The following is a 13,196-nucleotide window of genomic DNA, read 5'->3' as shown; positions in this document are numbered from 1 at the left end:
ATGCTGAAAAATTCTTTTCGCGGTTGCCGGCAATCGAACCCGCGACTCGCGGTAAGAAAGCCGTTACACGCTGACAAGCAGGCTACTGAAGTTCTGTTAATGATTAAAAGTTTGCAGGAGTATAATAAAAAGGCCGCTATAAGATCACTATATGAGGGAATTGTTCACGGGGAAAAAGGGTGGTGGTATGTAATCATGGGTAATTACGATGCCACAAGTACGCCAAATCTTTGTAAGTTCGAGCCTAACAATAAATTATCGAATAATTATATTTACTCGTAATACTTTCATAAGAGAATCGCGACAGAGAGGATTTGAATATATGTGCTCATGGTAGCAAGTCCAGCATTTTGCGTTTCGAAAACTTCATCATATTGACCAACTTTTTCGGTAACGCTCCCCACAAAAAACACTTCCGTGTAAAATACTTCGCCGAATACAGGAAGGTTGCGAACCTCATACAAAAAATGCAAAAAATTGTTAAACTTAAGATCAGTGTTTGCACTCAATACTTTATATAAAACTCATCGTGGTAATTATTCATCCTCGTATATGTCTGACACTTCAACGAGAAAAGTTGACAACTTTGTGGCATTGACGGACAGAGAAGTCACGGCCATTGACAGATAAAAGTGGTATATAAATTTCCGATGAAGAAAGTTCCGACATTATTTGTAATAAAGGTCAGTTAACGTTTTTAAATGCAGCATGGAGGCCGTTACAGAGCAAAATATCAGTTCCATCTCGGAAATACAAACGACCGACAGTCTTGAAGAAATTTACGCATGGATCGACCAAATTCCTTTTTCCCGTCAAAAGAAAAACATTGCGAGAGACTTTTCGGATGCTGGTAACTGAATACGCAAATTTTCTCAGCATAAAGGAAAGCTTCGTAGAATCGTTACGAATAAATGTATAGTTACTTATATAAGCACTGGAACAGAAGAAATATTTATCTAAATAATTTTCAGTACTGATGGCAGAACTGCTTAAGAAATATTATCCTCGACATGTAGATGTCCATAATTACATATCAAGTTGTAGCATCGTCAAAAAAGTGGATAATTGGTGCACCTTAAATCGCAGAGTACTTTCAAAAATTGGTATGAAGCTTTCGAAAGAAGTGATCAATCAGCTGGCTAATTCTCAGTCAGGAGTGATTGAAAAAGTACTGATAGATCTGCGAAGAAAGATTCTGAAGAACTGCAATGCTGATAGAGATTCTTTGTATTTTGATTACGAGGAGAATGGCAAAGGCGGTAAGAGTGGATTTTTTTTGTCTTGGGGCAATTGTAATCTGTGCTGCACTCGGTGGAGAATGCAGGTGGCAAGTGCACTTGCACTTGCCAACCTTATGAAGAAATGTTATGATGAAATTTCCATACCTTTTTTGAAAATGAACATATTCTTCAATCAAAAAATGAATATAATACGCGTTTAAAATTTGCGAATCCATTTTAACCACACTCTACGTACATAACTTGTATCTTATCCTGTAGTACCAAATAATTTGCAATATCAAACAGTATCAAATTGTAATTAATACAGAAACCGTGAGATCCATACTGAATCCTGAAGAAGTAGCAAACAAGACGGTTCCACGCCATATCTTCCTAAAATTAAAAGAGGAATTACAGCAGAAGGTGGAGGCTATTAATGTATTAAATCATAAGATTTCACATCTTGAGAGCGTAATGAAATTAAAGGATCAACGAATCACCGATCTTGTCGCACAACTGACAAATCCTGAAGAACATGTTTCGACGCATTCTCATGTTTTAGGTAATGCTATTAACAAACATCGAGTTAACAAAGTTTAAAGGGTGGGTACTTATATAGTATACGATCTAACTTCATACAATATTAAGTCAATCATATAATTTCTTACATGACTTTATTTGACATGATCTGATGAATGTGTGTAACACTATATTAATATTATGATAATAAAAATATATATTTAACTTGCATATGAGTGAGAAATTATGTACATAGATGTACATACTACCAGATTATATCGGAGCTCTCATACTAGGAGGAGATACCAAGATAACACCATCTCCTCTAACAAAGAGCATCGGAATGTTTCGTTTCGTAGTACGATATACCTCTTCATATGTTTCCTCGTCAATTTCAACCGTCGTTACAGTTTCTTCTGCTTCTCCGAGTACCATGTTCAAGTGTTGGTCATATGCCTAAAATAAAAAGTTTATAAGTAAAAAAAATATTACAAATAAATAAACTAAAATAATTGATCATAAAATTCACTTTTGTTTAACTTCACACATGTTAAATCAAATTGTACCAAAAAATCATAACAATGCTTACATGTAGACGACCACGAAGCTCTCTTTCATTGCGCATCTTAACATATATCCGTTCGTCTAGGCTCAGTCTAATAAGATCTAATGGTTCTTTCACATTAATTGCTGGAACCTATTAGACAAAAATAAAAATACACAGTTGGCGAAGTTAGCTTAAATTACAACGTTATAATAAATTGTACAAAGACAAGCCGTTACTTGTTCGGTTTCATCTCCCATCGTATATCAAAATATCGAACAATTTTGTTAAATATCGCCTTTCAAATTTCGTATGTCCTTCAAAAATGTCTAAGACACTTGTACATTTAAGTGGTTGCAAAACGGGAACATGAAAACTGTTGCAATTCAATTACTTGATTGAAACTCTATCGAGTTTCTGAAGGAAAACGATTCCAGTAACAATAACTTCCAACGGATGTTTTGGAGCCACATTGAGTCATGCAATGCGCACGCGCACGTAAAGTTAATCCCTTGAAATTCAGTTAAATGGAGATGGATATATCGTTGAAACGATAGTGCGAGTAAGATAATGCTTTGTAGCGTAGTTCGCCACCAGAGGTTGCTGCATGTCTCCGGTGCGTTCGGAAATGTTACTCTTATTTACAAATATAAGTTGTATCACAGAGGATTCTCTATGAGTTGAGTATTTCTTGTTAATTAAATACGTCTAAAGAACACCATAAAATAATAATTGTTTTGAATAAGTTACAAAGAATACATGCAAATATTCGTTAAAAGTGTAGATACTCGGAATCTATTACGAATGATATTTTCACTCTTAAACAGATAATCGATTAATTGCCTTAAGACAAAAACAATGTAAAAACAAACAGTAATGAAAAAAATCATAAATTCGTTAATTAAAATGCGAAAACGACTAACGAAATGATTTCGAAACGAGCGGGATTAGAAAATCTGACGGGTCGGGCCGTTCAAATTTTCGCGGCGGGGACGGGATTAGTTGACGGAGCTGCCGCGGGCCGTTAGGGGCGACGCTGCGGTCGCGCGATCCCGTCGGCTGGAGTCGACCGTGGCACTGCTCGGGAGTAACGCCATTTTCTGTGTTTGTGGGACAACTTGCGCGAGGTGAAGCGATGTTCTGGACGGTTTAGTGGAATCCTCGGTGGTGTTTCGTGGCCCTGTGATATGTTGGGATACGCGGCCAACGGCGCAGCGGAAATGGTGAGTCCAAAAGTTCGAATCGCGCCTGGAAAGGCTGACACGTCTCGACAAGCGGCGCTCCGTAGGCCCGAGGGGGCTAACTGGGATGGGTCGACCGGGACGATCGCCTCCGTCGACGACCCGGAGGGGCATTGACAGCTCGGCGAGGCCCTCCTCGAGGCTTCGCCGAGCTTTTCCGGCGTCCCGAGGTCGGACCGGGCACCCTGGCGACGACAGGAGTCGCCGGGGCTCAGGGGCGGAGGTTCGGGGCGGCACATGGCCGTTAGGGCGCCGGCTATGCGGGGGGTGGTTCCACGAGCCCCGGACTCCCCTCGAGCCTCTCTTGTTTTTCAGGATTTATACGCGGCTCTCGCCGGGACGTCGGGGGAAGTCTTTGAGCCCTCCGTGGCGCGGTAATCGCTCCGGGAGCGATTTCGTTTGCCCGGGACGTCTGGGGCTAGGAGGGTCCTCAGGGTTTACGCAAAGCGTATCTTTCCGACACATGCGGGCCGATCCGACGGCAAGGAATAGGCTAACCGGAACTGCGGAGCTTAGAGAGACGGGAGCAGGACCTTGAATATCAAGTGTTTTAAAAGGTGCGCGAGATGTACATATTCCTGCGGTTTATTAGAGACTCTTCTACGACTAACTGCACAGAGGGGAGGAATGATATCATTGTTCGTTAGTGGTCACCGATAAAACGAACTCTAACTTTTCGAGAGGTTAGAGCAGGACGTAAAAGTGCCTCAAAACACTCGGTACGTGGAAAGATACGTGCCCTGACCTTATAGACTGACGGATACTCGGGTTTAATGAATAACCGAGTCCTTGACATTTATTCCCGTTAATGCCATTTAAAGGTTTCAGTTGGTATCGGAGAAGCCGGAACTCTGATTTTGTTTAAGGACTCGAGGGGTCTCGAAAACCGAATTATACATTGTGCTTAAGAGTTGTTTTCCTTGTAAAATTAACGATTTGCCGGTTTTACGGGTTTCTTGAGTTGAGGCTGACGGTGACGTCACCCTTTCTTATATCCTGAAGGTTCGCATAAATTATTCTTGTATGCCTTGCCCTTGGGAGCAATAATCGTTTAACAAAAAACTGTTCAATGTTAAGCTTTGTATACGTATGTTTTCCATTTGTGTAAGTTGTAACGGGACGTTCGGGGAATTTATGTAAATTCGGATGAAAGACATCTTGACCTGATCAAGAGCCAAAGGCACGGTTCACTGGGTTGAGGTATATATATATATTTTTTTTTTTCCGGATTTCTTTGATCAACTGTGTTTACTAGTTCTGCAATTTCACGGAGTCTAAGGCACTACGCTATTCCAGAAAATTAAATATTCCAGTTTCTTACAAATTAATTGGCTCTGGGAAATTGAATTTTTCTAAAATCGGATTTCTTCACTATGCATTCGTCCTGTTCTCTTGTTGAGTGTTTACTTAAATTTATGAAATATACATGAAAACGCTTTATACGAAGAGTATGTACAGAGCGAGTTTTATGAAAGGTCCAAAATAGGCAGGACTGCAATTAGTTGCCGCAAAGGCATGCTCATTACTTGATGAACTAAGAATCATGGTGAATAGTACTATCCCCACTGATACGACCACGTGTCATGTAGAATTTGTTATCGAACCGTGCTTCCTCATATCCACCCGAATGATTGCTCGCCTAATTGACCGAATTAACGAGTTCAATTAATTTTGGAAATTTCGCATGACTCGTATGGAATGTGCAATTACGTAAATTCTCGCTCTTTGCGCTTGAGAGTGGCTCTATTTATCGAGAGAGAGGGTGTGTGTGTTTTCCTAACCTGATGTTCATAACGCTGGCTATGAACATTCGTTAAGGTATAATAGGAAATAATTTTTTTTACCCGATGAAAGTGCGATAAACTGACGATAAATTCGTAACAGATTTAATTTAATTGTACTTAGGTGGCAACATACCGCGTGATCATTTTTGCAGTTGCACGTGCAATTTGTTGGAAGCGAAAAGGGCCAGGGGTCGAGATTTACGCAACGCGAGCCCAGCCGTGCGGGCGAATCGGCGCGGAACAATCGGAAAGCGTACGCGAAACGCTCGCGACTCCGATTTCTAGAGACGCAAAATTGCGGACGGGGGTTTGCTCAATCGCGGCACGTTTTGCGGGCCCTGTTACGAAATTTATCCACTTATCGATTTACCTTGACTAAGGAAACTCGACAACGATGTCGGTTCATTGTTTCGCTCGGGTTGTCCAGAGTCAGAGTTACTAAAAATGATTTCTATTAAAAAAAAAAATAAGAAAATCGCGGACTTGTCTTAAATGACAATTTCGGAGATTTAAATAAAGATTCCTTGTTAATACCTTCATTACTGAAGTTCCCATTCTCATAGATCGGTTTCAATTTTTTTTTTCTAAATTACAATTTCGGAGATTTAAATCGGGATTTTTTATTAATATTTTCGTTATTTAAGTGAACTTGATATTCTCGTGGGACTCTTTCAATTCCTGTTTACATTTAGCGTTTTATGTATTGGGGAGAAAGGAGGGACTGGTTAACTGTATGGATTAGCGATGTACCACTTCCACAGATAGTAACGACTCGAGTTGTATTTTAAGGTTGTAAATTGCAAGGAGGAATATTCGTTCCTGGCGAGGTCCCGTTTTCTCTCGGGACATTGCGCAACGCATCCGCTACCGGTGCGACCAGGTCGCGGTCTAACGACCGGAACTCTTTACGCGAGTTCCTGCCAATCCAGGACCCGATTTCTTCCGGAACCGGAAATGGAATCGGTCCTGTGTAAGGTCCTTGATCTGTCTGGAATATTAGGGTCCGTTTTGTAAATCACCACAAGGAGGACATATATCAGAATTGGCAAAGTTTGACCCATTCCGGTTAAAACCATCGGCTTTTTCCGTTTTTTTTTTTTTTTCCAGTAAATAAAATGCATGACACAAAACACACTCGGTTTTAACCGGTTGAAACCATCTTATGAAAACCATCATAGTTTGATCTAATTAATTCCGGTCTTCATTGGCTTAATTTGGATTTCGATCGCTGCCACGCAGTCGATTTTAAATTTCATCCAGTTTTGTAACCACTTATCTCTCGTTATTACAATTATCTGCCGTGACGGTAATGCTAACAGGGTAGTACACCTAACTTCCCTGTGATAATTACATTTACGCAATGGTCGCACTTAGGTAAGAGTACTGTTTAATTTCATTTGTCTTATTTTAAATATGGTTAACATTTTTTACGACGATTGATATCGGGACTTGCGCCTCTTCTTCTGAGCTTTTCTTCACATTGGCGCTCAATGAGGTAATAGTTTAATTGTTTAGCTATTTATACATTAGCGTAGGCGAGGGGTCATAGATGAAAAACCTAGTTCGTGAAAGAAACTCGATCTCAGGGAGGGAAGATTACCCCTGGATAAAGGGGTTTTACGCCTTGCTGTACGATTTTTTTTTTTTTTCCCCCAGTGGACACACTTGTTACTCAGCAGGGGTTTAAGCCGCCAATGTACGGCAGGGGGTTAAACTTGGTTACTAGATACCTAAAGGGTGGGAACCCCTACTTGCGATTTCAGCCGTGAAAGGATGGAGTTATTTCACCTAATTATTCAGTAAAGGATGAACCGGCCTATTCAAGAGTCGTGTGAAAACTTTTCTATGGCTCTTAATTTTTTAAGAATATATTATTTAATTACTGTTTTCTTCTTTTTTTTTTTTCAATTATAGGTAGAGGTTTAATCCCTTCGTTTATTCATTCATGTAGATCATTATAAAATATAACATTAGACACGCGGAACGGACGATCAAAATGAGTTTGCAGATTGAGGGCTATGTTAACTTGTTCTGATATTATTGTGTCCTCTTTATTACCCTCGTTCTAATATGTCACGCTTTTCTATCCTGACCCGGACATTTCTCGCTTTCATTCTCGTTATCCTAATTAGAATTCATTCTAGTGAACTCGTAATATTAAATTATGTCACGTTAGTCTTGCATCCATTCCAAATTTTATGGTACCTGGACCTCACTTATTAATTCATTATTACATTTAGGTCTTTATTCATATCGGATATTTATTGTCTTACATCTAGTCAATATATGATGCCATTTTTACTATGTTCAAAGAAGGTGATTTCTTGTGAAGTGTCTACCCTTCTTTCTGGAAACGGGAAGATGTTCTGCCGATCGATCGGTGTTTTCCCTCGATGTAATTGCTCATTTAGCGATTGGTAGCTGCTCTACAACGGATGTTACATTCCCTGCCCATCACCTCGCGACCGAGTTTCTCGTCTCGATTTCCTGTCACACCAGTTTGACGAGATTTTTCACCAACGTGACGGTTTTCGATCGGCGGGAGCAAAAAGTCACTGGCGGGCCTTCGTCGGAGTACCAAAAGCGTCTCTCGATTCGCGACAATCGTCCGGCGACGACCCAATTTTTTAAATATCTGTACACGGTCAGTCCGACCGCCGATTTATTGTCGAAGAGATAATGGCCTGCTGGCCGATGATCGCTACACGTGTGAACGACAGTTCTCAAGATATCTTTACAGGATAAGGTCGCTGGTAGTTCGAAAACTGTCCAGTTGGCCGGAAGGCTCTTATCATTACTCGATATGCACTCGATATGCACATGCAGCAGTCCGTTTCCCTCGTTCTGGCCCGCTGTTTTATGCCGAAATTAAAAATTCTATTTATTCCCAATTCGCGAGCCTACTTCAGGAACATTGCCTCGAGGTGTCACGAATCTAATGTTGAAATGGACGAAAAGAAAGTCAACTCGGTGCACGTTAAATGTTCCTATCCCCGATGAAGACGCTTCTGAGAGAAATTCGCAATATTTGTCATAATATTCCAGGCAGTTCTAGAGGATAAATAAACCGTCTCAGAGTGGCCATATTTGATATACTTTTTATATACTAAAAAAGAGAAATTCGCAATATTTGTCATAATATTTCCGGCAGTTCTAGAGGATAAATAAACCGTCTNGTGCACGTTAAATGTTCCTATCCCCGATGAAGACGCTTCTGAGAGAAATTCGCAATATTTGTCATAATATTTCCGGCAGTTCTAGAGGATAAATAAAACATCTCAGAGTGGCCATATTTGGTATACTTCTTATATACTAAAAAATAGAAATTCTGCCGTCGTCAAGAAAGGTTTTAGCGATGCATCGTCGTCTGCCAAAAATTGTATGCATTTTCACATCCTATCTCCAACCTCGTGAATGTAGTACACCAGTTTCGCTCTCCTTGTCTTTTTCCCCGGCGGGGGAAAATTGCACATTTCCGCAACTTTCGACCATTTCGAGCATCGATACTGCGGCGCCTCGAAAACTCGCTATTCGGATCGTAAAACGCCTGGAAAGTGCTCCCTACCGTTTCGGAACGATTCCTCTCGCTCACTCATTTTTCCTCGACGCTGCAGCTGCACCTGCCGCACTTTCTTCTTGCCCGCTAACCTCGAGGCTTCCTTTTTTAATGTAATTTACGAGGCCGCGTTTTTTCTCGGACAATTAAAATGATTTGGCAAAATGTTTATTAGAAGAAATTTGGAACTTTAATTTGAAGAATAATGGAATCGCAAGAGAATAATAGTCTATGTTATACCGTCCGTGTTAGAGGTAAGAGTGGTACAAGTGATAAGAAGTAAACTTCTTAATCTAGCTAGAAGATATTGCTTTCGGTATTTTTATCGTGCAAACTAGACATTGCAATTGCATTGATTCACGTTGTGTCTCGTGTGCAGTTGATTTCAATTTGCTTTTCATTATGTCATTTGCATCGGTCACAAGGAGCGCTGATTCTTCTTCGTCCTGGATGAGTTTATATATGCAGATGCATTTCATATTCTATTGATGGGTCTTCCGTGATTGCCTTACATTACTCGATGAACTCATCTACCATTTACTGCTCGTTCTACGCAGCTGCAACCTGCATGCGAAAATATTTCACGTTGTATCTCAATTGTACCTCGATTTTGTCCTAAATGAATATGTTTAGTGCGTATTTGTGTAAATTTAGTTGCCGATTGTGATATCACCCAGACTGTGTAATTTTACGTAGTTAACAGTGGCATACAAAATAACCAATGATCTAAGGTGTAAATTTATATCGAAATTTTTTTCGGTGTTCCGTGCCCTTTCCACTCTCCGTAATTATGTGCGTATTAGGAGGTGCGTTTTAAACTCTACGTGAGCCTGTAGGAGCAGTCTTGCCGGCTGGGTGAATACATCTGCCATTTGCACTTGCTCGTTACAGCTTCAACTTGCACGCGAAAATGTCTCGCGCCGGTAGAGTACGTACCTTCCCGCGTAGGTACTCGCACAGGTACTCGCGAAGGTACTCGAGTACGGGAACCATGCGTACACCTGGGAGCACTCTCGTGCACGCCCGAGTACGCGCCCATACACGCATCGATCCATCTCTACCTGTGTTGCCTGTATGAATAATAAAGAGTGAAAAAAAAGCACCGACTAGAGCAGCTTGGGCTTTCAGCCGAGATTGCCGCTGCGTGGTTCCACCTCGTCTCCTTGAATCTCGTCGCAGACGCCTAAATGTCCTCCCCCTGTCTTTTTCTCCTCTTGCTCCGAAATTTCCCTTTAATTGGTTTCTCCCTTTATTTTTTTATTCATTTTTTGTTTCGCCATCACCTTACTTCATATTTTGTAGAAACACTCGAGAAGGAAGCTCTCCTAGCTTTGCCACCTCGTCTCGTTCAATCTCGTCGCAGATGCCTAAATGTCCTCCCCCTGTCTTTTTCTCCTCTTGCTCCGAAATTTCCCTTTAATTGGTTTCTCCCTTTCTTTTTTATTCATTTTTTGTTTCGCCGTCACCTTACTTCATATTTTGTAGAAACACTCGAGAAGGAAGCTTTCCCAGCTTCGCCACCTCGTCTCCTTCAATATCGTCGCAGATGCCTAAATGTCCTCCCCTCGTTTTTTTCTCCTCTTGCCCCGAAATTTCCCTTTAATTGGTTTTTCCCTTTCTTTTTTTATTTATTTTTTTTTTTCGCCGTTACCTTACTTCATATTTTGTACAAACACTCGAGAAGGAAGCTTTCCCAGCTGCGCCATCTCGTCTTCTTCAATCTCGTCGCAGACGCCTTTTTTTTTATTCATTTTTTGTTTCGCCGTTACCTTGTTCTCAACTTCTATTAAAAACTCTCGCAATCGGCCAAGATGATGCACCTATTTCCAAGGATTTTCTTTGTTGCGCTCAGGCGGGGAATTGCGTGCACCATTGAAAAGCAGCTGCACATGACGGTACACGGTTATATATGACAACATAAAGCTATGTGTAGCTGTCCATGGTTGTATATAGGGACATAAATGAGAAAGACGCACGTGAAATCCAGGTCACTCCTATTACTCGAGATAAAAATGTGGCAGAAAAATCATTGTATTTATGTTGCCGTCGTGGAATGCATTTGGCGCGAAACTTTACTTTTATGTCTGTAAAATCAGGACCACAGATGCATCATTAAAGAGCCTCTTAAGGTAATATGAAAGGACCATTCTACATACGTATATTAAAGTGAAAATATTTATAAAAATCTTTTCTCCAAACTGGGGGCACCGAAAAATTTGCAACTTAAATATGTGGTTACGGAGGTTCTAACGAGGTCTTGAAACTCAGTAAATTTCATTCCTCGTAGAAAGATTTTTTTTTAAATTTTTGTCCGGTATATATAAACATACTCTTTTTTCATAAATAAATGTGTATTGCCATATTTGATATACTTTTTATATACTAAAAAAGAGAAATTCGCAATATTTGTCATAATATTTCCGGCAGTTCTAGAGGATAAATAAACCGTCTCAGAGTGGCCATATTTGATATACTTTTTATATACTAAAAAATAGAAATTCTGCCGTCGTCAAGAAAGATTTCCGGCAGTTCTAGAGGATAAATAAAACATCTAATGTTGAAATGGACGAAAAGAAAGTCAACTCGGTGCACGTTAAATGTTCCTATCCCCGATGAAGACGCTTCTGAGAGAAATTCGCAATATTTGTCATAATATTCCAGGCAGTTCTAGAGGATAAATAAACCGTCTCAGAGTGGCCATATTTGATATACTTTTTATATACTAAAAAAGAGAAATTCGCAATATTTGTCATAATATTTCCGGCAGTTCTAGAGGATAAATAAANGCAGCTGCACATGACGGTACACGGTTATATATGACAACATAAAGCTATGTGTAGCTGTCCATGGTTGTATATAGGGACATAAATGAGAAAGACGCACGTGAAATCCAGGTCACTCCTATTACTCGAGATAAAAATGTGGCAGAAAAATCATTGTATTTATGTTGCCGTCGTGGAATGCATTTGGCGCGAAACTTTACTTTTATGTCTGTAAAATCAGGACCACAGATGCATCATTAAAGAGCCTCTTAAGGTAATATGAAAGGACCATTCTACATACGTATATTAAAGTGAAAATATTTATAAAAATCTTTTCTCCAAACTGGGGGCACCGAAAAATTTGCAACTTAAATATGTGGTTACGGAGGTTCTAACGAGGTCTTGAAACTCAGTAAATTTCATTCCTCGTAGAAAGATTTTTTTTTAAATTTTTGTCCGGTATATATAAACATACTCTTTTTTCATAAATAAATGTGTATTATCTGAAGTATTCAATAAAAATATCAAATACTCATTTGTAATCGTGTAATTTTTTCTAATTAAATTTTTTTACTGCTTATAGGATTCTATGAGTTGTTCCGTATTGTCGACGATCTTTTCTTTCGCTGTGGATTTTGCGGCGATGTTAAAGAGGAACTATATGCCGCAAATCCGAGGGTGTTGCCTCCCCGTTGCAATTGCATTGTTACCTCGGCAAAGCTCATGACGATGCACCGCGAGATCTCGCGTGTATGACCGCGTTACCCATTGTTTCCGTTCGAGTGAAACTGGGGCGGTGGTATGCTTGTAAATAAAACCACTGCAGGTGCAACGAGGTCGTAAGATGCCTCGTTATATCGTCGTGCACCAAAGGGGCGTTAACCTTCCCCAAGACAAGGCGGGAGGTCCAATTGGTATATTAAAAACTGTCACTGTAATCGTGCGCGCACTTTCTGAAAAGTCATCGATATCAGTAATATGGCGATATCATATACCGCGACGATCCTACCCCGTAAAAGTTCTATAAATACTCTCTGACATTTCCGTAGGACAATTCCTTTTAATGTTATTTACATGGATTCTTTTAGCGTTTACTTTCACTGTAACGAGCTGAGCGTAACTTGGCTATCTACTTTCAGCACGTAAACCGTAGGTCGCAGCTGCAGTTTCTGGTCTTACCCTCGTAAAAGTTCTTCAAATACTTTCTTCCAGCGAGATCGCCCCCGGTCCGGGGAACTATCCTCAAAATACTTACATTACCTCCTTTTTATGTTATACTCGCGATTTGGGAAAGGGAATCGATGGGCCTTTACGACCTCGCCAGATGGGTTGCTGAAAACGAGGTTTTACGGCCGGATCGGGTGCTCTGTCAGCACTTTCCTAACAGCTCGGCTTGTATGGATGCACCACGATGCAAGTCCGGCTTTACGAAGACCCCTTGCTGTAATTAAGTGATACGGAGTACCCGGGTGTTCACGCAATTTAACCCACGCGATTACGCCCCAGTTACGTCGCAGAGTACGAGGTAAATGGCTCGGTAGGGGAGTCGTAGGGGAAGAGAGCAATTTTA

At 40.5% G+C, this 13,196-nt stretch overlaps 3 protein-coding genes across 6 annotated transcripts in view; 2 read left to right on the top strand and 1 right to left on the bottom strand.

Annotated features, from left to right (window-relative positions):
- Positions 1 to 587: 587 nt before the first annotated feature.
- On the top strand, positions 588 to 1,831 carry LOC105703834 (sperm flagellar protein 1). The gene is made up of 3 exons (XM_012432527.2): positions 588 to 850; positions 972 to 1,259; positions 1,549 to 1,831. The coding sequence occupies exons 1-3, from the start codon at positions 709 to 711 to the stop codon at positions 1,818 to 1,820; spliced, it is 702 nt and encodes a 233-aa protein (XP_012287950.1). The 5' UTR covers positions 588 to 708; the 3' UTR covers positions 1,821 to 1,831.
- A 46-nt stretch (positions 1,832 to 1,877) lies between these two features.
- LOC105703835 (U6 snRNA-associated Sm-like protein LSm3) lies at positions 1,878 to 2,758 on the bottom strand. Its single transcript, XM_012432528.1, has 3 exons — positions 2,523 to 2,758; positions 2,329 to 2,436; positions 1,878 to 2,195 (listed from the first exon to the last, which is right to left on the bottom strand). The coding sequence occupies exons 1-3, from the start codon at positions 2,541 to 2,543 to the stop codon at positions 2,013 to 2,015; spliced, it is 312 nt and encodes a 103-aa protein (XP_012287951.1). The 5' UTR covers positions 2,544 to 2,758; the 3' UTR covers positions 1,878 to 2,012.
- Positions 2,759 to 3,337: 579 nt separating this feature from the next.
- Positions 3,338 to 13,196, top strand: part of LOC105703854 (wiskott-Aldrich syndrome protein family member 3) — a 30,983-nt gene continuing 21,124 nt past the window's right edge. For 3 of the 4 annotated variants that reach the window (XM_012432576.2, XM_012432567.2, XM_012432566.2), the window contains exon 1: positions 3,338 to 3,506. The gene's annotated coding sequence lies outside the window, so the exon portion shown is untranslated. The remainder of the gene's footprint in view (positions 3,507 to 13,196) is intronic. The other variant, XM_012432574.2, reaches the window with a different exon arrangement.

This window comes from Orussus abietinus, unplaced genomic scaffold, assembly GCF_000612105.2.
Source record: "Orussus abietinus isolate OABI.00-Male unplaced genomic scaffold, Oabi_2.0 scaffold32, whole genome shotgun sequence".
NCBI lineage: Eukaryota > Metazoa > Arthropoda > Insecta > Hymenoptera > Orussidae > Orussus > Orussus abietinus.
The sequence above is the reverse complement of the archived record's forward strand: the minus strand, read 5'-3'. Positions and strand labels throughout refer to the sequence as shown.